Below are 24015 nucleotides of genomic sequence, written 5' to 3'. Positions count from 1 at the left end.
GAGCTGAGGCCACACCCTCCCCGCGGGAGCCGGACTTGCTGCAGCTCCGCCGCCGCCCCGGCTGGGCTGTCAGGCCGCAGGCTGGGAGCTGCTCCTCGGGGCGGCGAGCATCGCGCGGCCCTGCATTACCGCCCCTTTGGGCTTCCTCGTGTGTGACTTCTGTGTGTTTTTCCATCAAGTTGTCGCATTGATGTGGAGCTCTTCGGAGAGCCCTTGGCAGTCGCATGTGTGGCAAATGCACCTCCCGCTGGTTGCTCGTTTCTGCCTCTTTCAGCCGGTCCTCTGATGAACACAAGTTCCTAATTTTAATTCTGTTGATTTCCCTTGAATGTTTTAGGCTTTTACTTTGGATGAAAGCTTTTTGGGTCTTGTTTAAGAAACCCTTCTGATGTCATGAAGCTATGGGAAGCGATTTTGGGGTGCGGTTTTGAGGTTGGGGTCCTTTTTGTCATTGTTCTTTCTTTTTTTTTTTTTTTGCTTTTGGTTTAGTTCTGGCTTGGGGGTTTTGGTATGGGGTTGGTTTTTTTTATTTTTTTGGCTTTTTTTCTATTTTTTATTTTTTATTTTTGTTTTTCCTGTTTGGGGCTTTCAAAATTGTTTTGTGTTTCTTGTTTTGGGTTTTTTGGTTTGGGGTTTTTAAAATTATTTTGTTTTTCTTGTTTGGTTTTTTGGTTTGGGGTAATTTTTTATTTTCTTGTTTTAGGGTTTGTAATTTTTTTCCTTTGGGAGTTTGGTTTGGAGGGTTTAAAATTTTTTGTTTTTCTTAATTTTTTTTTTTTTTTTGCTTTTCTTATTTGGGGAGGTGTTTTGAGGGGTTAACTTTTTGTTTTCTTGTTTTGGGGTTTTTTTGGTTTGGGGGTTTTAATTTTTTCTGTTGTTTTGGGCGTTTGGTTTTTGGGGGTTTGGTTTTAGGGGGTTTAAAATTTTTGTTTTTCTTGTCTTGGGGTTTTTTAGTTTGGGGATTTTTAATTTTTGTTTTTCTTGTATTTTCAAGATTTTTGAGGGGTTTTGAATCCTGAATTTTTTTGTTTTTCTTGTTTGGGGGTTGTTTTTTGAGGGGGTTAATTTTTTGTTTTCCTTATTTTGGGATTTTTTTTGGGGGGGGTTGGGTTTTTAAATTTTTGTTTTTGGTATTTTGGAGATTTGTGGGGGGTGGGTTTTAATTTTTTTTTGTTTTTCTTGTTGGGGGGCTGGTTTTGGGGGTTTTTTAATTTTTTGTTTTTCTGGTATGGGTTTTTGGGGGGTTCTTTAAATTTTTTTCTGTTTTATGGAGCTTTGGGCTTTTTAAAAATTTTTTGGTTTTCTTGTTATAGGGGTTTTGAGGTTTAAATTGTGGGGGGGTTGTATTTTGGAGCTTTGGGGGGTTGAGTTTTTAAATTTTTTCTTGTTTCAGTTTTTTTTTTGTTTTTTTTTGTTTTGGGTTTTTAATTTTTAATTTTTCTTGTTTTGGGGGTCTTTTGGGGTTCTTTGCTTTTCTTGTTTTGGGTTTTTGGGTTTTTTAATTTTTGTTTTTCTTGTTTGGGGTTCTGGGTTTTTTAAATTTTGGAGATTTGGGGTTTTTTTGAGTTTCTAATTTCTTGTTTTTCTTGTTTTTCTTGTTTTTTGGAGTTTTTTTATGTTGGGAGTTTGTGGGTTTTTTGCTTTTTGTGGTTTTGTTTTTGTTTTTTGCTTTTTTGTTTTTTTTGGCGTTGGGGCCTTTGGTTTGTGTGGGGGGCTTGGGTGGGGGGTTGTGTTTTTGTGTTTTTTCACATTGACACCCAAATGTTCAGGCCGTGCTCTTTGGTTCATCTGTGTCACCCCTATCTGTTGCAGTGCTGCCCATGCCTGATGCTGGTCTCCATGCTGGGGATACTATGGGGAGTGCCAGGCTGACGTCCCAGAGGTAGAGACAGACGGTTATCAGGTGTCATCGCGTAGATGGCAGACCACACTGACCGCACCTCCAAAGACTCTCCCTCACCCACTCCCCTCCAGCCACCAGGCCCCTGATGTTTCCCAAGGACAGCACAGGCTCCTGCCTCAGGGCCTTTGCACATGCCTTTCTTCTGGCTGGAATGTTCTTCCCCAGGACCACGGGACTCCCTGCCTCCCCTCCTTTCCCGTCTTTCTCAAACAGCATCCCTGGCTGGGGGAAGGATGTCCTGGCCACACACGGAATTTGCAGTCATAGCCCTCCCCCCAACCGCCTTGGTTTTCCAGCTCCCTGATCCCCACCTGACTCTCACTTTGTTTGTGTATCTTGTTTATTCTCGTCTCCCCCTGACAACAGCAGCGCATTGCTGGTCCTCCGCACTTAGAGAACCCTCCCGTGGGAGCTGCTCAGGAAATGCTTTTGAATGAGACTGACCTGCGGGGCGCAGGGAGCAAGGGGGAGGGGGAGCCGCTATCCCCACATTTCACGATGCCCAGAGGGGGCACCCCACTCTGCCTCTCTAGAGGGGGTGTTGGGGAACACTCGTGCCCCCCACCTTGCTCTCTTGGCCCCTCGAGGGCGAGTGTTTTTATTTACTTATTTATTTTAATTACTCGCTGAGAGGCCCAGTGGAGGGGAGCCCTCGGCAGAGGGAGGTGTCTGGTGAGATGAGGAGGCAGGAGGAGCGTGGCTTCTGGCAGGGGCTCCGACGTGGACACTCTGCCTCACTCTGCCCTCCTGGGGCTCACGGCCTCCCAGCCGGGACGGATCACAGAAACGGGTCTGGAGAAACAGGCCAGAGGCCAAAAGACGCTTGTCCGGTCTCTGGGGTCAGGACAGCCATGGCCTCCCGGGGCAGCTGGATACCGCCCAGTGGGAGGAAGCCTCTCTGTGTGGGGGCCAAAATTTGCAGCCCACTAGCCCAAGGATGCCCAGATAGGCAGGCCTCCTGCCCCCCTGAGGGCCACGCCAGTGCCCTTCCTGAAGCCTAGACTAAGGGTGCACTTCCGAGCCCTCCAGCCCTCACTGACACCCCCCCCCAGGAGACCCAAAGCCCTTGTGTGGCACCCAGGGCCCCTTGCGTGGCCACCTGAGCCCTGGGCCCAGCTGCTCCTGTGCCACCCCCTCCACTCTTTCCCCTCGGGGCCTCCCCTGACCCAGGAGTCTCCCTACCCTGGCCTCTGGGTTGTCATTGTTGACTGACTGGCACCACGGGCCAGGACCTACCAGCTCAAGAAGAGGTACCTCGGGGACGGGGCTGGTTACCTGCTTGGACCCACCTGGTGCCTCCAGCACAGCTGCCAGTTGTCCCTTTTCCTCCAGACTTCCTGCTCCCTCCTCTTATCTCCTCCTCCCCACCCACCACCCCAGCCCCTACCCCTCACTTCTAAACCTGATTCTTGTGGAGGAAACCTTCTGGGCTAATTCTCACTAAGCCATGAATGACTACCTCGCTTTGATGTCTCTCTTTGGGAGACAGGGCTTATAAATGGACCCTCCATGTGGACTGTTCTCTTTTACCTTCTTCCGCCCTGCCCTTCAAGGTCTCCTGTCCCTCCAGCCCACGTGAGTCCCCACGCCTCTGCCAAGGCTCTCTGATGAAGTGTGTGGGTAACAAGGTAGATTTGAATCCCAGATCTGCCACGTACTGGCTGTGTGGCCCTGGGCAAGTTTCTGAATCACTCTGATTCTCTTTCTGCATCTATATAGATCATAGGCGTTCCCTTGTGGCACAGCAGATTAAGGATCTGGCATTGTCACTGCAGCGGCTCAGGTTGCTGCTGTGGTGTGAGTTCGACCCCTGGCCTGGGAACTTCCACATGTCTTGGGTGCAGCCAAAAATAAATGCAGGTCATAATCATAGTACCTGATTTAGGTTGTCTTGAGAATGAACTCGTGGATGTGGAGCTTGGCACATGGATAATGCTATAGGGGGTGGAAGGGTAGGTGGGGAGGGCAGGGCAGGGACCCGGGACCAAGGGCATCCTGGAGAGGTCCTGGGTTAGGGCAGGTCACGCTGCATCCCACAGTCCAGGGTCATCAATGAGCCTCCTGCAGTCCTGACTATCTCTTTGATCCCTAGAATTCCAGAAAACAGGCCCTGCCACCGATCCAATTAAAGTGTGCCTGGGTCTGTTTGCAGCGGTGAGCCAGCACTGGGGTGGTCAAATTAGCGAAGCCAGCATGGGTTCCATGGTGGGCGGCAATGAAGCGCATCATCAAAGTGTTGAACGGCAGTCCCTTCTCACCTGGGCTCCAGGGCAGGAGGACAGGTGCTGGAGGGTAATTTAGGAGCCTGGGGGGAGCTCCTTGCTAGGGGTAGGGGCAACCCAGTGGTTATTTCCCCCTCTCCACCCCACGACACCCCCCTTACTCCCCAGCATTGACTCCTGCGGAGAGCAGGTATGGCCACAGGGCAGGGGAGGGGTCCAGGGCCAAAGTGTGTTTGGTCCTGCCCTCCAAGCCCCCCAGTCTAGAGGGGGAGATGAGAGCATGGACGACCAGCAGTGCTGGGAAAGTGGGGGCCAGGCCAGGGTGCCCCAACACAGCCAGGGCTCGCCTTGCCTCTCCTGAGGCAGCCCACCAGCCAGACAGCCCCCAGCCCAAGCCTGCCACCACCGAGTCCCCCCGGCTGTGGAGCTCCCCTGCGGCTCCTGGTGCCTGGAGCGGGAGGCCGGACACTTGACCCGCACTCAGGCCCTTCTGCTGGCTGACAGAGGCTGGGGCTTCAGCCACGCTCATCTCTGAGATACACACTTGCCATGGCCATGAAGTCCTCACCTCCTGGCCGTGGCTGAGGCTGTGGCTCTTGCACAGACGGTCGACCTTCGTGAGAGCACATGACCCCTCCTGCAGGTGCTGGAGACGCTCCGCCCCAGAGGGTCCGTACCAGATAAAGTACAGCCTGCCCCGTGGAACTGAAACGCGTGGAAATCAATTTCACAGAGCAGCCGATACTTTATCAGGCTGCCTGAATTCAGCACAGAGCTAGATGCTTAGTTAGTGTAAGAGCATCCCTGCCATGTTTGGGACATAACGCTAAACCCTTCTTGTTGATCTGAAATTCACATTTCCCCCTCTCGAGTTCATTTCAGGGGGTTCAGTCCTTACGGAAATCAGAGGGCGACTTCTTTTGGCAGAAAGCCAGTCAAACAAAACCAAACCGCAAAGCCCCAGACCTCAGAGGCGGGGAAAAGCCCGCAGCACAGGACACTGTAGAGGGGAATTGGGGTGGGGTCATCAGGAAGCCTGTAGCCTGTCAACCTGGGGTGGGCGCCTTCCCCTCTGAGCCTCAGTTTGCTCACCTATAAAGTGCATTCACTGGGTGTTTTTCATTCATTCAGCAAATGTTTACCGGGTCCTCCTGGTTGCCAGGCTGTGGCTGCAGGGGCTGAGGACATAGCAGGGAACAAAGCAGACAGAAAGCCCTGTCCTGTGAAGCTGCCACTCAAGCGGTGTGTGTGTGGGGGGGGGTACAGGGAGAGGCTGAGGGTACATACAGGCCTGGCAGGGAAAGGGGGCAGGGGATGCCTGCGGAGCTCAGGGAAACCCTTGCCAAGAAAGGTACATTTGAAAGTTGAGTGAGGGAGGAGCGGAGCAGCCGTGGTATTAAATGGGAGATGGACTGGGCAGCAGAACAGCAAGTGCAAAGGCCCTGAGGCAGGACGGTGCTGAATGTGGCTGGAAGGTGAGGTCCCGGTGGCGATGGGGAAGGCACCTGCCTTGAGATGATCAGCCTGAACAGTGGGGTTGGACTCGAGTGAGGTAGGGGCTGTGGGGTGGGTTTTGAGCAGAGGAGGGGGCTGGATCTGACTTAGCCTTCAACAGTGACCCTCTGGCTGAGATCAGGTGAGCGCAGGAGCCAGAAGCCAGTGAGGAGGCTGTGCAGCAACATAAGTCAGACTCAGGGTGGTAGGCAGTGCTGGAAAAACTGGAGGGTATATTCTGGAGGCAGAGCCAGGGAGCGAAGAAAGGAGCCAAGGGTGCCTCCAGGCTCAGGGGGGGCATCGCCTTTCCAGAGGGGGGGAAGGCTGTGGGTTTAGGGCCAGCGGAGTGGAGGACAGGTGGCCCTGCAGGTCCAGGCTGCCTGCAAGGTACCCAAGCAGAGGCAGCAGGGGTGTGAATGCCTGGCCGGGGGGACATAGATTGGGAAGTCCTCAGCAGAGCGATGGGCTTTGTGACCGGGGTTACTATGGGGTGAGCGCACCCAGGAAAGGAGAGAGGCCGGAGGCCCCGCAGTGTCAGGAGGTCAGGGAGACGAGGACCTGCCACGGAGGCAGCCCGCGAGGGCAGCCAGGTGCAGGTGGTGTTGGCAGGAGGAGGCGGGGCAAGGCCATGTCCTTGGCCGCTAAGGGCTCAGGTCACGCGAGACCTGAGACGGGACCGGCAAGAGCTGGTTCAGCAGCATGGGGGGGACCAGAGCCAGGTGGGTGCTGGTCCCAGCAGGACTGGAGCAGAGAACCGGGATGGCACCTGCAGGGTCAGCAGAGGGTTTTCTCAATATGGGAGGCACACCTGCATGTTGGAGTGAACAGGATGAGGAGGGAGGGAGAGATGGGTGGTTTGGGAGAAGGGGAGACTCGCTGGAGCCGCGCCTGGAGTGGGCGGAGGGGCTGCCTGGCGGGTTGTCTGTAGTAACAGGCGGGCAGATGCTGGTAGGTGGGGAGACCTGGTGGTGGCATCTGTGGAAGTTCCCTTTGGGTGGCTTCTTCTTCCCCCCCGCCCCCAGCAGACAAGGAAGCAAGGTCATCTGCTGTGAATGGGGGGGGAGGGGGGAGAAAGGGTGACGTCATTTGCCAGGCAGGTGAGGGAGGAAACAGGGACTGGGCCCCAGCTCAGTCCGACGAGCAGAACGTGAGCCCTGTCACCAGCCGTGTGATTTCCTGTCTGTGGAGAGGTGGCCCTAACTGGGGTGGGCACGGCCCCCGTGTTAGTATAAAGAAGGCGGGGGGCGGGGGGGGTGACACAGGGAGGAGGAGGGGGGGTGAGGGCCATGGGGAGCTGGGGGCTTTGATGGGGTGAGGGAGTGAGCTGGGAAGGGAGCAGGTGTCAGAGGTGGGATGGCTGAGGGGGCCCAGCATCCCTGAAGGAACAGTGGGGCATCACCATGGGCCTGGGGGCTCGGCTGGGGCCTTGTTCCCCTCCCCCACCTCCAAGCACTGCAGGGCCTCTGCGGCGTCACTGTCCCCATCAGAGTTCCAGCCAAGTACTCACTGTGCACGCTTCCACGGCACGCAGTGCTGGGGCCCCACGCTCCTGCCTCTGCCAATCTCCTCTCCCAGCCCTGAGCTCTGGAGGCCCTTTTGACTGGAAGGAGGTGACAGGGCCCTAAGCCGGGGGTCGGAGCCCTGGGTTTGGCCTGCCCTCACTCACATGTGACCCTTCAAGTCATATGGCTACTCAGAGCCCAAGTTCTTTGTCTACACCGCAGGTCTGATGAGGACCCATGTAGACGGTGGTGAGTGTGGGGGGTATCCAGGGTCTATGGCTCACTGTCCTACGGGGCTCTGCTGTCCTGGGGGGCTCCACTCCTCCGCAGACCCCGAGAGCCCTGCTGTTTATCTCTGCTCCTCTTTCTGGGGGCCGGAGACCCTCGGCCCTCTCCCCACCAGCCTTTCCTAAAAGACCTGTTAGGAGTTCAGGGCCGCTGTTCTCTGAGACCAGAGTGGCCCAGAAGCCAAGGGCCCGCTGTTCTCTGAGACCAGAGTGGCCCAGAAGCCAAGGGCAGGCACCTCCAGCACATGGCCATCATGCCTGGCCCTCATCAGGAGCTAGGGACAAGGAAAAGGAGCAGTCACAACTCCTGCACCCAAAGAGCGCCCCCAGCACTGCGGGGGTAGGACAGAGAAGCAGAGAGGGTTCCTGACGCATTGGGAGATCAGGGAGGGCTTCTTGGAGGAGGGGAGTAGACTGAGCCAGAGAGCAGGGAAGGGGCTGTGCCGAGCAGGAGGGCAGCATGTGCAAAGGACCAGGGGCAGCTCTGCAGCTGCTCTGTCCACCTGCCCGGGTTGCCCTGCTTTGCCCTGGCCCCGAGCACCCCTGGGTCTGCCCACCCACTGCAAACCCACAGGCCGCAGGGTCGCCAGCTCCTGGCAGCACGTGGCTCTGCCTGGGCAGAGAGGGGGCAGCAGGAGCAGAGCTGCAGCCACCTGATAAGATGAGGCGGAGGCGACATGAAACGTTTCCTGCGGCATCTCCCATCTCCTGTTTCTGGGCAGAAGGATCAGTGGAGCGGCCATGTCACCAGACCGTGGGGAGGGGCAGGGATGCTTCCACTGGACGACCTTGGACAGAGGACGGGGAGAGGGCAGGACAAGGCACGCACAGAATTTGTGGAGTCCCTGCCTCCTGTCCAGTCCTCCAGGCTGTAGGCCCCCAGGCCAGCGCTGTGACAGTCCCCTCCCCCAGTACACACACACACACGCACACACACACACACACACACACACACACACGACCTTCCCCAAGGGCTGCTGCGCATGGCCTGGTGCCATGGTGGCAGTGGCCAGCATCCCTGTCTCGTGCACAAGGTATTGCAGAGTCAGCCCAGGGGCTGAGCAGGGGCTGGGCAGGCGTGTCTGAGCCACAGTGCGGTGCCAGCCAGATGCCCAGAACTGTTTTCTCGAGGGAGAGGCTCAGAGGCCCAACAAGAAGCAGGCTGAGCTGTCCTGTGGGACCCAGGCCCAGCCCTCCCTGTTGAGGCCCCGCCCTCCATGCCGAAGCCCCGCCCCCTCCTCCATCTGCCTGGCCGTGGTGCCTTGGGATCACGACGTGGGGGGCTGGTTCAATGAAAAGTATAAAGGGCTGCAGTTTGCTCTAAAATCGGGCATCTTGAGGTCACGGGAAGACCAGCTGGCCCAGTGTTGAACCCCAGGAGGCTGTGTGCTCTCGTCGCCATGAACCTCAGTTTCCTCATCTGCAGTAGGGGTGTGGTGCACCCTCCCTTACCGGGTGGCCTGAGACTGGGTGGGTAGGGGTGTGCGGGCGCCTGGGGTGGGGCAGGCTGGGCGGGCTAGGGTGTCAAGGCTCCCCACAAGCCCCTGGGTGGGGAGGAGGTACCCTGAGTGGGAGGGACTAGGTGTCATCCTTGCTGAGGGGCCACGGGAACAAAGTCACCAGGTTGAGAAGCTGCCTGTAGTGTGTGAAGAATGACAAGCAATTTGGTGTTGCTGGAGCATGAGTGTCAGGCCACAGCCTGAGCGCCGAGAGCAGGCTCGAAAACATGGCTGTGCCATGGAGGTGGCGGCGGGGGGGGTGGGGGGAGAGCTGCACGACCCGATGGCTGCTGGCATCTGGGGGCTGGTGGATGGACGCTCCTTCAGCCCAGCCCTGCCCCATCCCACACCCCAGGAGGACTGGGAGCCACCGGCATGCCAGGGAGCACCTCTGCTCCCAGAGACCGTGTCACCTGGGAGCAGGGAAGGATGTCCCCGTGGCCCTCTCATGTGTCCTTCCTCCCCTGTGCCCCGCACAGCATCACGGGAGCAGGGCAGTCTCAGCCTCACCCCAGGCTAGCTGTGTGATCTTAGGAAAGTTGCTTAACCTCTCTGGGCCCCAGTTTTCTTATCTCAAGGAAGAGGCCCTCCCCATGCCACAGACTGGAAACGAGAATTGGTGTCAAAACGAGAGCGGTTGTCTGTGATAAATGCCTGTGTGTGGCCAGAGGCCAAATCCGGGTCAGGTCACAGCGCTGAGCTCCATTCCCTGGGCCTCCAGGCAGCCCTGCCCCTTGCCTGGATCCCGGTTTCCCCAGGGCCCCAGCCTCCCTCCTTCTCTTCTCAGAACTCACCTTTCGTGAGTCCCCCAGTGGAAGGGCTTGCTGGCGTGGGGACTGGCTGGCGAGGGCTGGGAGGGGGACCCTCCCCGAATCACCGGCCTCAGAGGAGTCCCTGAGGGCAGATTGGGTCTCTGGCTGCTCCCACAGGAACTGTCCCGTCCTGCCCCTGGTCCCCCTTCACTCGGCAGCACTGGTGGGTCCTGGGACTGGAATTCCAAAGTCCAGTTCAACTGGAGACCAAGCCACTGTCCCTCCCCTCCCCGTCCCCACCACCTACCAGGCCCGGCCTGCCCATCAGCCCAGGAGACCAGGGCCAAGGGCAGCCCAGGTCACAGATGGGGCAACGGGGGCTCACGGAAGTGGTGCTCTTAGTACAGTTCACGGCCCAGGGCTGAGGGCTTCCCTGCCCACCCCCCAGCCTGTCAAATCAAACCTTCAAACCTTTTTTTTTTGGTCTTTTTGCCTTTTCTAGGGCCCCTCCCGCGACATATGGAGGTTCCCAGGCTAGGGGTCTAATCGGAGCTGCAGCCTCCGGCCTACGCCAGAGCCACAACAACACGGGATCCGAGCCGCGTCTGCAACCTACACCACAGCTCACAGCAACGCCGGATCGTTAACCCACTGAGCAAGGGCAGGGATCGAACCCGCAACCTCAAGGTTCCTAGTCGGATTTGTCCTTCAAACCTTTTTTTTTGGGGGGGGGAGTTCAAATGTTATTCCTTAGTAAAAATTTTTTTCTGATTTTTCATCCTCACTCTAAGAAAATATAACAAGTCCAGAAGAGGATAAGAGAAACATTTGCAATTGCCCAGAATCCCACCACGGGCCGATAACAGCAAAAACATTTCTTCCCTCCCCTTATTTTGTGCGGCCATCTACACGCAGTTATTTTGTCAACGGGATGCTGCTGCTTTCTCTTAACGCAGACGCTTGCTCGCGTCTCTAAGCATCCTTCCAAAGCCTGACATCCGGGGCAGCATCTTCCTCCCATCAGATTCCCAGCGAGGCCACAGGGAGCCTCCCCTGAGGGAACACAGGAAAGGGAGGCGGAGCCTGAGTCGCTTGTGTAAATCCTGTGACCCACCAGCAGGGCGGCGCCATCTGTCCCCTCCTGCCCACCCAGCACCCAGACAGGCCACAGGCAGGGTTGCTGCGAAGGGGTCCCAGGAAGGGTGAAGTGGGTTCTGTTCTGGATCTCTAACATCCACCAGGTCCCACCGCCCCCAGATTCCGCCCCCCCCCCCATATTGTCCACACACAGCAGCCCGTCAAAGCCTCCCAGGGAGCTTGCGGGCTAGAGTCACTCTGGCCCTCCATCCTCCTTGCTCCCCAGGCTCTCTGACCCATGAGTTCTGCAAGGAAGTTACCTGGAGCTGGGGAGACCCTGCCCTCCTCCACGACTCCCCTCTGAGGCCGAGATGGAGGATGCAGGCCTGTGGGTGGGGACCCTACCACTGGTGGAACTCAGTGCCACCCATGAGCTCAGGCATCCAGGGCTGGCAGGTGCATAGGCTGGGGAGCCCCCACCCCAGTCCCTACACCGCCACCCCGCCACCGTGCTGGTGACAAGGACTTCTCTTGCCGGGTGGGGGACGAGCCCCCATGTCTCTGTGACTGCGTGCCCATGGCGGGCCTGGCCTAGACCCTGTCCCCCGTTCTGAGCAGCTGTGTCCTCTTCGCCCACAGGCTGCGCAGCCCCTGGGTGCCCTCATGCCTCGGGCAGCCCCGCGTCCTGCAGGGCCGACTGGCCAGGTCCTCGCCCTCGCTCTGGGACAGGTAACACACCTGTTGTCTCCCCGGCTCCGCGGTGTCTCTGCGTCTGGTCCCAGACGTCCGTCCCGCATCTGCATCAGCTCCCCGAGAAGAGGCCAAGAGTGGGAAAGGGTGTTGGCTGCCAGCGTATCCTCGCCGCTGCTTCCCGGTCATCCTGTCTCGGAGGCGAGGCCCTGGGGCCCCCCCAGCCCAGCCAAGGGCTCCGGCCTCTGAGTGGCCAGAGGGGCTCCTGGTAGAAGGCGGGCGGGGCTCCTCCAGGCCCCGCTCTGTGCCAAGGGAGCCCATCTTTCTTCCCAGTGAAGTGGGAAAGCCTTCTGGGGGCTTCCCGCGGGCCGACAGGGACCCGTGAAGCACTCACACACCCCACACCCAGCTGGGTTAAGTCAGATCGTGATCAATTCGCCAGGATACAGCTGTCCTTAGTGTTCCCTGGTGGCCTAGCAGTTAGGGATCCGGCGTTGTCACTGCTGTGGCTCAGGCCACTGCTGTGGGCGCAGTTTAATCTCTGGCAAATAAAGAAGAAAGAAAGAAACAAGGTGACCTCCCGGGGCCGCAGTCCAAGCAGGGCTTCCCGAGCCCCCCAGCCAGGAGGGTGACCCAGATTGGGAGGGCAGGGCTCGAAGGATGCCAAGCTTCCCTGTGCGGCTGTGAAGGGGCTGTTTTCAGGAGCCCAACTCCATACCCAGGGGGAGGTGGAGGGCACTGAGCAACTCCCCACGGTGCCCGCCTGCCTCTGGCATCTCCTGGGGGGTGCTGGTGGCCCAGGGGCATGCAGGACCTCAGTGACAGCCCTGCTCCCCGAGGGGGCACACATCCCCATTTTACAGATAGAGAGACTGAGGCCAAGGTCAGGCAGGGCTCAGACTAATGCCCTGGGAGGGAAAGGCAGGAAGGATGGCGGCCCCAGGCGAGTGACTGAAGACCCGGGGGTGCCTGGGCCAGGGCCCTCCCCAGATCAGGCCGAGGAGGGGACACATCCAAAGCTCTCAAGTGGCTGACCGCCAGGACTTGGTGATGGGCTGTGAAGGGCGGGGGCAAGCGGGGTGACTGTGGCCTCTCAGGGTCTGACTGGTGACAGAGGGTGGCCATGTCCTTCCCAGGGGTGGGGAGCACAGACGGCAGAGAGGGGTCAGCCTGGGAGCGCTGGATGTGAGGTGTCTGTGGGCCATGGGGGAGGAGAGGCCGGGGGGCGGCTGGACGTGGGGCGGGGGGTGCCCTAGAGAGAGGCCAGGGCTGCAGACAGAGGCCTGGGAGGGTTTGCGTGTGGGTCAGCATGGAGGAGATTTGGCCTGAGATGTGCTGGGTGGAGCCAGGGGCAAGCCAGGGCCCCGAGGACCAGCCCGGGTTACTGACTGGAGCTGCAAAGATGGGGAGAGACATGGGGGGGGCACTGGGGGGGCGCTGCTGTGACTGAGGGGCCGGGCAGGCATGTCCAGGGCCGAGGCCCTGGTACCTTCAGCAAACGAGGAGGGGGCAGGAGTCAGGCGCTGGGGGCGCCGTCAGCCCGGGACTGGGTGGACGCAGCTCAGGGACAGGTGGTTGTGAGCAGCCCAGGGGAAGCGGGGGCAGCATTTGGGGAGCGGTGGGACAGAGCCCCCAGTGTCTCTGGAAGGCCATCCAGAGGCCAAGGCTACACGGAGGCTGGGGCGGGCCGGCTCAGTGCAGCTGGCTGCCTGGGGAGTGGGCGTCTCCGATGCCCCCCGGTGGGTCCCGGCTCTGCGCAGAGCCCACCCCGCAGCCCCGTCATATTTGCCTCCTACACTTGCCTTGTTGATGAACCTGTTCCCTGTTCATTGTCTGTCTCCCCTTGAGACTGTAAGCTCCGTGGGACGGGGGCCGTGTTTGTCTTGTTCCCGGCTGAGGCCCAGGGAACAGGGCGGGGCAGGCCAGGAGAGGCGGGGAAGAGGGTGCCACGTGGATGCGACATAGGATGATACGGCTGGGTCCCGCCAGGAGTGGACAGTGATGGCAGGGTCCAAGCTGAGGCTGCAAGTGGGTGGCTCGGAGAGGTGGGGGGCGGGGGCTCAAGTGGCCACATCCCCTCTTCCCAAGGATGCAGACCCCCCCCCCAAACCCTGTGACCGAGGACTGTGGGGGGACTGACTTCAGGGGCTGCTGCCCCAGCCCCACACCTGACCCCATGTCTAGAGGGGGCCCTGGTAACATGGAAGAGCCCCCAGGGAGCTCACCAGCACCCTGGGGAGAAAGGCCTGGGCCCGGGCAGGCTGGGCTCTGTAGCTGCAGGGGGCTCAGGGTGAGTCAGTCAGAGGTGCTTCCTGGAGGAGGCGGCTGGATCCGCGTGGGCGGCTGCAGGCGCTCTGCCTCTGGGCTCCCTCCTTGCTTGTCACTCTGCATCTTCCATGGGGACCAACTCTTGCGAGGACCCGCCCCGCCCTTGTCTGAGGTTCTCAGAATGTAGGCAGCTCTATTTTATTTATTGTTAAAAATGTAGGAATCCAGGAATGCTTAAGTGAAGTTTGCTGGGTGTGCGCCGGTGGTAACGTGTGGTTTACACACAGGGCCCGAGACAGAAGCTCACACTGCCCCGGGCGCTGGAGGAAGCCTCCTGCCCGCCCACAGCAAACCCACCAGAAGTGACCAGCCCAAAGGGTCTTGGCTTCTGATAGTCCCTTGCAGGGCTGTGCTTGTTCCTACAAACGGTTGGCCCGCTTGGGCCCGCATGCCAACCTGGGCGCCTCTCTGGAGTCAGGGCTTTGTGTCGCAGGGCAAGATGGGGACGGTCATGGGTAGATGGCGGGGGCCAGCAGCCAGGTGTGTGTGACTGTAGTACAGGGGGTGACGGGGGCACAGTGCAGGGGGTGACGGGGACACAGTGCAGGGGGTGACGGGTGAAGTGCACACCCAGAGCATGGAACAGCAGCTTGAAGCTTAGCTTCACTCGAGGCTGACACCCAGCAGAGCTCCCCTGGTGCCCCTCACTCACCGCGCTGCAGTCCCTTCCCTGCAGAAATCAGCCCTCTCGGCTCTTAAAGGTGAGTCCTCGCCCCCTCGGCCTCTGCGCGCCCAGCCAGGCAACAGAAAGGCGCCTCAGGTCAGCCCCACTTAGATGCTTCCTGGGAGCTGGGTGGCTGCCGACAGGAGGGTGTGGCCCCTGCCCTGGTGGGGTTCACGGCCAGTCCCCTGGGTGTGGCCACCACACCTGCCCCTGCTGCCTTGTGCCCAACTGTAGCTCAAGGGACTTTATGGCATATGGCTCAGAGAGTAAACCATCCAGTGTGCTTCCTGAGCTTGGGGACGCAGCATCCCAGGGGGTCCCAGAGGTGCCCTCAGTCTTTGGGGAAAATAGAGCCTCAAGAGCCAGGCCTGGCTCCGGAAGGCTTCCTGGAGGAGGAAAGACATGCACAGGCCAGAGGCTTTCTGAGTTTTTCGTGCTCTGTGCAGGTAGCCGGCCTCTGCCGTGGACACTGCCTGGGCCTGGGGCATCAGAGCCTAGCCTCTCCCTGGCCCAGAGGTCACACGGCCTGCTGGGGCCACCAAGCCAATTGGGGAAGAGAGGCCTGGTCTAGGGTGTGGCACTGCCACCTCTGGGCCTCAGTGTCCCCAGCCAGGGCCATGGAGGCGAAAAAGTGGGGGTCCTTGTAAGCTCTACCACCCGGTGATGGGCCCTCAGACCCAGACTTAGAGACCCGGTGCTGAGGGGCGCTCTTTAAAACAGAGCCTAGAAGCCGCCCGCAGCACCTGCCCGCCAGGGCCGGAGACCTAGACCCCCAGGGGCCGTAGGCCTCGAGTGCCGCCCGGGGTTGGGGGTGGTACGTGTGTGTGTGTGTGGTGCGTGTGCGTGTGCACTCGCGTGCGTCGGTGCGGCCGGGCGCCCCGGTGCGCACCGACGTCACACCTCGAGCTCAGCGCCGCGGCCCGGGCCGCCGCCGCGTGTCGTTGCAGCGCGCTGCAGGAGCAGAAGGGCGAGCTGCGCAAGCGGCTGTCCTACACCACCCACAAGCTCGAGAAGCTGGAGACCGAGTTCGACTCCACCCGCCACTACCTGGAGATCGAGCTGCGCCGCGCGCAGGAGGAACTGGAGAAGGTCACGGAGAAGCTGCGCAGGTAAGGGGGCGGGCTCGCGGGGGCGGGGCCTGGACGGGGCGGGGTGCAGGGCCGGGGACACAGAAGCAGCGGTCACCAGACCCAGACTGGTTCACCAGGGCCCCAGCCACTGTCACCTGAGTCTCTGATTGAAAAGTGATGACTAGCCCTAGAGATGAGCTAGCATTTAGGGCCCGTTCCCTTGAGCAGCACAGAGGCCAGGGAAGTGTCAGGCGGGGTGTGTGGGACCCCGAACAATTACTCCTTTAAAAACAAAACTTCTAAAAAACACCATTCTGGGAGTTCCCGTCCTGGCTCAGTGGAAACGAATCTGACTAGTATCCATGGGGACACAGGTTCGATCCCTGGCCTTGCTCAGTGGGTTAAGGATCCGGCGTTGCCGTGAGCTGTGGTGTAGGTCGCAGACGTGGCTCGGATCTGGCGTTGCTGTGGCTGTGGTGTGGGCCAGCGGCTACAGCTCCGATTTGACCCCTAGTCTGGGAACCTCCATATGTCACGCATGTGGCCCTAAAAAGACAAAAAGATGAATGTTTTTCTAAAAGTATTGCACACGTCCTAGCTTCTTTTTAGGAAGAGTTAAAGAAATGCAAACTTTGCTCTTGGCTTGGTTGGTTTTCCATGTTTGCAGGGCATTGGATTGACAGCAGGCCAGTTTGTCCCTTACCCCTTTAATGCCTCGAGCCTCAGTTTCCCCACTGGCAAGACGATAACACGAACTCAGGGTGGCAAGAGGGTGACCACACTCCTTCCGCTGTCACACTCCGTGGCGACAGTGGGGTCCCACCGAACACTTGCCCCCACCTCAGTCTCCTGGGGGGCGGGGGGACGACAGTGCCTAGTCACTGTGTGTCTCCAGCACTTACCCCAGGACCCGTCGTGTAGCCTTAAGTCTGCTCTTTGCTATGAACTATAAAGCCCTTAGCCAGGCTTGTAAGGACCCTGGCTACAATGCGAATGAACTGGCTCTGAGTGAGGACCCTGCGGGGTCACTTCCCTTCTCGTCTGCAAGGGTCCTCAGCCCTGGCCCAGGAAAGGCTGTGGCAAGTTAGCTTCAGTCCGATGGTTCCTGCTGTGTGCAGCGGAGCAGTTGGACGGGAGCAGGACCTGTGTTCAGCCCTCAGCGGGCTGTGTGGCCGCGGAGGTCCTGGGAGGGTCAGGCCGGGCCCAGCAGTGACCTCTTTACCGCCATTCCAGGATTCAGAGCAACTACATGGCGCTGCAAAGGATCAACCAGGAGCTGGAGGACAAGCTGTACCGCATGGTAAGGGCCTCACCCCACCGCCACCCAGCACCCCCAGCCCTGGGCCCCCAGCTCTGGAACGTGGAGGAGGGGGGGGGGGTGCCAGCCTGGCTGGCATCCTTTTGCCCTCGTGGAACTGAGCCACAGGCCTTGTTCCCACACTCCCACCACCCACCCCACCAGGGGCTGGGCCGGTCCCACCATTTCCACCCCCAAGGGTGCTCTCAAGACCAGGAAGGTGTAGGTTCAGAGCCGCCCCCCATCAGGATGCAAGCACCGGCCTGGAGGCAGGTTAGCGGGGCCCCGAGGGAGAGAACCCGCTCTGGGGCTGTGACCCAGCCCAGCAGCCAGCCCTGGGAGGCCAGAGGCCAGAGTTCAGGCCCCGGGTGAGCCAGAGCTGGGTCCCAGCCCTGACGGGGCCTCTCACAGGGCCTCCCCGCTTCCTGTGAGAAATCAACGAGACAGGCGCCAGTGCCTGGCCCAGGGCAGGCAGAGACCCTTCGGAGACCCTCCAGCCATTAGCAGATAAGCTCAGCAGCCCAGCCTCCGTGCTGGTGGGGGGCCTCTGTTTAGAGGAGCAGGACTTATGACCGGAACCTCCTGGGTTCCTCTGACTTTAAAGAGAAAATTTCTAGAGCTGGCCCCCAAGGAGGGGGCCCATGGGCTTCTGGAGCCTCCCTTTCCCTGAGTTAGGGGTTCCCTCTCTTTCTAGTTTGCTCATGAGCTGGCTTTGTGTTTGCAAATCAGGAATGCGAGTTCTCCACCTGCCTGCCTTGAAGGTGCTGTTGGAAAGCAGCCCGGCCCAGGGCTGGGCCACCTCCCCTTGGGACCCTGGACAAGGGCCCTTTCCTTTCTGAGCCTCAGTTTCCCAATCACTGTCTTCACCCCAGACTCCCAGGAGGCAGGATGCCACTGTCCCCATGGTGCAGCTGAGAAGCAGGCTCCAGGAGGCCGTAGCTTGTCGCGGGCCTCTTGGCTCCTGGCTGGCGAAGGGGGATTTGAACCTGGGTGGGTCTGTGTGCTTCCCCCTGCCTTCCCTGGCCGCCACACTCCTCATCGGCTAGAAGAAAGCGCACAGAAGGCCAGGAGGAACAGCTGGATCTGAGCCCCAGGCCTTGGCTGACCCCCGATGGCCTTGTTCTTCTGCCTGTCCCCCGCCCGCAGGGCCAGCACTACGAGGAAGAGAAGCGCGCTCTTAGCCACGAGATCGTCGCCCTCAACAGCCACCTGCTGGAGGCCAAGGTGACCATTGACAAGCTTTCGGAGGACAATGTGAGTGTCGGGCCCCTCTGACCCTGAGGGCGGGCACAGGGCCGGGTGGTTGGACGGGGCAGCCAGGACCTCAGGGGGCACCTGGGCAGCTGGGGAGGGACATGGGCTGCCTCACCAGAGACTAGCTGCCGAGGGCGTCTGGGAAGACCTGCTCCCGGCAGGAGACGGTCTCAGGGTTGGGACAGGGCCACGTTGTCCCCGTTGAGGCAGGGCTTCCTGAGCCCAGGGCTGGGCGTGGCCACTCAGGACCCCTTCCCCGGGGGGCATCAGAGCCCTGTGGCTGCCCGTGGCTCCTGACTTCCAGGCCGCGTGAGACGGGCCCTGCTGCCCTCCTCGGACCCCTGACAGCCAAGCGCCCACTCGCGCATGAACCTCTGCTCCTTGCCAGACCCCACGAGGCTCTGCACACATGGCTTGAACAACACAGGCGAGCAGGTTCCCTGCGCAGGCGGAGCGCACCTCTGAGTGGGGAGGAAGGAGAGTCTGCAGGACAAACCTGCAAACAACGTAGTGAGTTAGAAGCGCTAAATGCTGCAGAGGAAAACAAAGCGGGCGGCAGTGCTAGGAGCTGCCAGCTGCAGGGTTGGCCAGTCTCTGCCGGGGGCTTCTGGAAGGGGCTGCCGAAGGCCAGCCTGAGGGGGCAGCCACGGGACACTGGCGGAAGGGTGCTCCTTCCAGGTAGAAAGAGTCACCGAAGGTGGGTCTGGAGAATGTGAAGACCAGCAGAGACCAGAGTGGGCTCTTGAGGGGAAGAGAGGCCGAGAGTCTGAGGTCAGAACAACAGGGGGCCATGCTGTGGGGGGCTCCTAGAAGAATCTGGGTTTTATTCTGGGTGAAGTGGGGAGCCATGGAAGGTTCTCAAGCAGAGGGATAGCCTGACTGGACTTACACTTTTCCTGGGCTTTCATGGCTGCTCTGCTGAGGACAGACCCTGGGGGACAAGGCTGTGAGCGGGGAGGTGGAGGAGGCAGCAAGGCAGCCTGGGCCAAGCGTGATGGCGGCTTGGCCATGATGGCAGCCCTGAGCTGCAGGACACCTGGCCCTGGTTGCATTGAGACTGTGGCAGCAGGCAGATCTCAGGACCTGTTGGTGGACGTTAGACTCCCCCATCAGAGCCCTGACTGTGGAGGGTCCCTGGGTGGGGGTGGGGACACAGGCCCAGCCACAGGCACAAGCAACAGAGATTTTCCAAAGATGAAACCAAATGCCCCTGGGTTCCCGTCATGGTCCAGTGGAAACAAATCCGACTAGGAACCATGAGGACACAGGTTCGATCCCTGGCCTCGCTCAGTGGGTTAAGGATCTGGCATTGCTGTGAGCTGTGGTGTAGGTTGCAGACGCGGCTCAGATCCTGTGTTGCTTGGCTGTAGCTTAGGCCAGCAGCTGCAGCTCCAATTCAACTCCTCGCCTGGGAACCCCCATATGCCACGGGTGCAGCCCTAAACAGACAAAAACACAAAAGAAAAAGAAAGAAAAAAAACCCCAAATGCCCTTGATTCTTACTGTTTGCGTCTGTTTTCAGCTCAGGGGGCTGAACCGGTCCTGACCCTTAGGCACCCCCATTGCCAGGCCTCCCTCTGAGACGCGGGGTGGGGCGGGGTGGCCGGCTCATCCCCCCTCGCTGAGGCCAGCTCTCTCTGCCAAGTTCCCTTTGGGGGGACTCAGGAGGCCAAGGGCAAGGAGGCCCTGCGTCCACGCCTGGGGCCTCTGGGACTTTAGGGACCCCTGTGGGGCTCTTCTTCTACCGCAGGCCCCCATCCTGTGGGCGGTTCGCCTGTGGGTCAGCGGCAGGACTGCCTGGCAGGGTGCTCCCCTGTGCACTAGCAGCTCCAGGGCAGAGCCTGGGCCCTCATTCTGCAGGCCAGAGCCTGAGGCCCAGGCCCAGAGGGGGGTCCTCGTCCTGCCCATGGTTCAGCCGGCCGGGCGCTGGTCGGAGTGGCAGGGACCTTGGCGATGGGCGAGCCTGTGCCAAGCGGCTTCTCTTGTCTTCTAGGAGCTGTATCGAAAGGACTGTGATCTGGCGGCCCAGCTGCTGCAGTGCAGCCAGACCTATGGCAGAGTCCACAAGGTGTCCGAGGTACGCTGAGCCCCGCCGGCCAGGCCCATCGCTGCCCCCGAACCCCCTGGGGGCCTTCCTTGCAGGCCCCACCCTTGAGAGGGAAGGCACTGGGGGACCCGAGCCCCTCCCGCTCTCCTTGCTCCCGCCGCCCCACCCACACCTTCCCACCAGCCTGGACAGCCCGCCCAGTCCCCCCACTTCCCTGTTTCCCCCGGGGCTGCTCCCAGGCCCTCCTCCGTGAGCCCCGATGGGACAGAGTGCCCCTGTGTGAGCCTCACAGCAACCCTGTGGTTTGGTTCGGGCACCATTACTGACAATGCCCATTCCAGAGAAAAGAACACTGGCCTCACCGGGCCACAGGCCCTCGGGACTGGGACCCAGGGCTCCCACCCCAGCCAGGCGGCCCCTCCCCTCCATGGACTCCCCTCACCGGGGCCTTGTCCACGTCCCCTCTCCCTGAGCCTGGGTCGCACCTGAGACACTCACAAAATAGATCCAGCAGCAGCAGGACGGCCCCCACAAGGTGCCAGGGAGGTGCTTGTGCGGAAACCGCCGGGCGCCTGGCCTCGATCTCGGTTGCATCTGTTTCGGGGTCTGTCTGGTTTGGGAGCACCCAAGCCGAAAGCGCCCCCCCAGAGACCCTAGGGCTGGAAAAGCAAGGCCGCCCCTTGGGGGTGGCCCGGGAGGGGCCCGAGTCAGAGCCTGGCTCCAGCCTCCGTGCTCTGCGGGGCCCTTTCCGAGCGGCCTGGGGTGGGTGGCGGTGGCCCGGCCCCTTCCGGGAGCATCCTGGGCGTGGGCTCCAGCTGGTGGGATGCGAGAGGCCCTGGGCAGGTCCCCGTCCGTCCGTCCGTCTGTCTGTCTGGCGGTCCATCTCTGCTGCCAGTCCCGGGCTGACCGTGACCCCTGTCCCCCGCCTCCTTGCGCCCTGACCCCCCGCAGCTGCCCTCTGAGTTCCAGGAGCGCATGAACCTGAGCATGGACAAGCCCAGCTGCAGCCTGCCCTCCCCGCTCTGCCGCCCGGCCTACGCCGACAGCGTCCCGGCCTGCGTCATGGCCAAGGTGCTGGAGAAGCCCGACCAGGCCAGCCTGTCCTCCCGCCTGTCGGATGCCTCGGCCAGTGACCTGGGCTTCCGCGACGGGCTGGAGAAGCCGGGCTCCCGGCCCCCCTACAAGGGGGACCTCTACTGCAGCGACACGGCGCTCTACTGCCCGGAGGAGCGGCGGCATGACCGGCGGCCCAGCGTGGATGGGCCCGTGGCCGATGTGGGCTTCCTGCAGGCCCAGAATTCCACCGACAGCACGGCCGATGAGGAGGAGGAGGCCGAGGCGGCTGCCTACCCTGCGAGCTACCGGCACGAGGCCTTCCCGGGCTACGCGGCCTCGCTGCCCACGTCCAGCTCCTACTCGAGCTTCAGCGCCACCTCGGAGGAGAAGGAGCACGCCCAGGCCAGCACGCTCACGGCCTCGCAGCAGGCCATCTACCTGAATAGCCGCGATGAGCTGTTCGGCCGCAAGCCGCCCGCGGCCTACGAGAGCAGCCCGCGCTATGCCGCCGCCGCCGCCGCGGCCGCCGCCGCGGTGGCCGCCCCGCTCGAGGCCGCGGTAGCCCCGGGGTACCCTCGGACTGTGTCCCCGTACCCGGCCGAGCCCTTCCGCTTTCCGGCGCCCGCGGTCTCCCCAGGGCCCCAGCAGGCCCTGATGCCCCCTAATCTGTGGAACCTGCGGGCCAAGCCGGGGTCAGCCCGGCTGGTCGGGGAGGATGCGCGCGGCCAGTGGCGGCCCCTGAGCGTGGAGGACATCGGCGCCTACCCCTTCCAGGCCGCCGCCGCCGCCGCTGCAGCCGCTGCTGCAGCGGCCGCTGCCGCTGGCGCCGCTGGCCGCGCCTCGCCCTGCAACTTCAATGATCGTTATTTCGGGGGCGGGGCGGGAGGCTCCGGGGATAAGGCCGAGGGCCGCGCCAGCCCCCTCTATGCCAGCTACAAGGCTGACAGCTTCTCGGAGGGCGATGACCTCGCCCAGGGCCACCTGGCCGAGCCCCGCTTCCTCCGGGTGGCCGGCGAGCTGAGTCTCAGCCCTGGGCGCGCGGCCGACCCCCTGCCCAGCTATGCGGCCAGCGAGGGGGATCGGGAGAGGCTCGGGGTGCAGCTGTGCGGGGCGAGTGGCAGCCCCGAGCCCGAGCACAGCCCCCGTAGCTCCAGGGATTCCCTGGAGCCCAGCTCCATGGAGGCTTCCCCGGAGATGCACCCCTCCGCCCGCCTCAGCCCCCAGCCGGCCTTCCCTCGGGCTGGCGGCTCGGGGCTCAGCCGCAAGGACAGTCTCACTAAAGCCCAGCTCTATGGGACCCTGCTCAACTGAGCGCCCGCGTGCAGGCCTCAGCCACGGCCACCCCCGCGCACACACGCCCCGGGTCCCCAGGGGTGCAGCCTCACCTCCCCAACACCCAGCTCCCCGGCCCTGCAAACAAGGACCCCTCTCCACCTAGCCCAGTCGAGCCTGAGAGGGGGACCCCCAGCCCACGTGTCTCGTCCGCCCCCGTGGCACCATGGTAGAACGTTCTTTCTCCTACCGCCATCCTTCCCTGGCTGCGATGAGCTTTCCCCGCTTTTGTAACGTGCACCTCTTTCTACAGTGCAGAAGCGTCTTTCTTCACGCACTGGGCCTCCAGCTCTCTGGACGGCGGCCTTGGCGTTGCCAGCGCAAAGCTCCTTGACTTTCCGGCGAGGGCAAGAGGGGCCTGCCCCTTGGAGGGAAGGACGGTGTCCGGCCGAGACACCCCAGCAAGCCAGTGACAAGGGAACCCCAAAGCTCTGCCCGCGAAGAGGGGAACCGAAATGGGTGAAGGGATGAGCGCCGTTTCCAGCTATTCTTGCGTGTGGCCCGCCCCCGTCCCCCCCAGCTCTCCCGTGGTCTGTAGTCCCGAGTGGGGCCGGTGCTTGTCCCCCAGTGTCCCGCTCCCTGGCACCACCTCGCTCTACCTCAGATGCAATGAGGCCCTCCGACCCCCGGTTTCCGTGGCTTGCTTTCCTGTTGTCTGTGATGCATGCCCTGTCTCAGTACTGTGTTTTGCTCTCAGTAATTAAAGTCATCAGTGGAAAGAAATCGGGTTTTGGTGGTTCCTTCTCCCTGCCGCCGTTCCATCTCGGGAAGTGTGGCCCTGGGGGTCTCCGGCGTCCCGCCCTCTCTGTGGCCGGCGGGGCGGGCTTCTGACCGCCACACTCCTCCCCCAACTCCCAGACACCCAGTCTCCCCTGCTCGTCGTCACCGCTGCCCTCCGTTCCTGACGCTCACCCAGACCCCCTTTCTCTCCTCCTCGCGTCCTCAGGCTTTCTTCCGTCCTGAGATGCCTCGCTGCTGACAAACGCTCCTGGGTTTTTTCCCCCCTCTGAAGATGTCTTTATTTTGCCTGAAGGCTGTTCTCACCAGGGAGAATGTTAGCAGGGGGCTCTTCCCCTTCCCCCACCCCACCCCACGCACAGAGATGTCCGCTGGCTTCCTGTTGGGGTGGGGCTTGCCCTCAGTCCCTCCCAGAGCTCTTCGTGGTGCCAACCTGTCTTTTTCTCTCCAGCTGCTTCAGATTTTCTCCCTCTGACTTTGGATTTCTGCCATTTCCCGGAGGTGTGTCTGATTGTGGATTTGTCCTGCTTGGTAATCTGTGTTTTCATCAGTTTTTGAAAACCCGCAACCATTTTTAAAAATATGTCTCTATCCTCTCCTGGGACTGCCATCAGAACCCCTGACCGTGTCCCAAACACCTGTTGCCCTCCCTCTGTATGACCTATGACCTTGGGGTCACCACGCTCAGTCTGCCTGTGTCTCCCCAATTCTCTCATTCTCTTCTGCTGCCTCTGTTCAGCTGCCAAACACAGACACTGAGGTTTTGGTTTTAGTGATGAATGTTTTCCATTTCTAGACATTCT

The 24015-nt window shown here is 60.8% G+C and overlaps 1 protein-coding gene across 4 annotated transcripts in view; it reads left to right on the top strand.

The window, feature by feature from the left end:
• The window catches only part of BEGAIN (brain enriched guanylate kinase associated), a 29236-nt gene extending 6039 nt beyond the window's left edge, over nucleotides 1-23197 (top strand). For 2 of the 4 annotated variants that reach the window (XM_047797163.1, XM_047797162.1), the window contains exons 3-6: nucleotides 15366-15527; nucleotides 16722-16788; nucleotides 17932-18039; nucleotides 21038-23197. In XM_047797163.1, the coding sequence (XP_047653119.1) occupies nucleotides 15366-15527; nucleotides 16722-16788; nucleotides 17932-18039; nucleotides 21038-22453 (1753 nt within the window). In that variant the 3' untranslated portion in view covers nucleotides 22454-23197. Of the gene's footprint in view, nucleotides 1-11445; nucleotides 11466-15365; nucleotides 15528-16721; nucleotides 16789-17931; nucleotides 18040-20032; nucleotides 20117-21037 lie in introns of those variants that run through there. The other 2 variants (XM_047797165.1, XM_047797161.1) reach the window with 2 other exon arrangements.
• Nucleotides 23198-24015: the final 818 nt, after the last annotated feature.

Source organism: Phacochoerus africanus, chromosome 9 (genome assembly GCF_016906955.1).
Source record: "Phacochoerus africanus isolate WHEZ1 chromosome 9, ROS_Pafr_v1, whole genome shotgun sequence".
Lineage (NCBI taxonomy): Eukaryota > Metazoa > Chordata > Mammalia > Artiodactyla > Suidae > Phacochoerus > Phacochoerus africanus.
The sequence above is the reverse complement of the archived record's forward strand: the minus strand, read 5'-3'. Positions and strand labels throughout refer to the sequence as shown.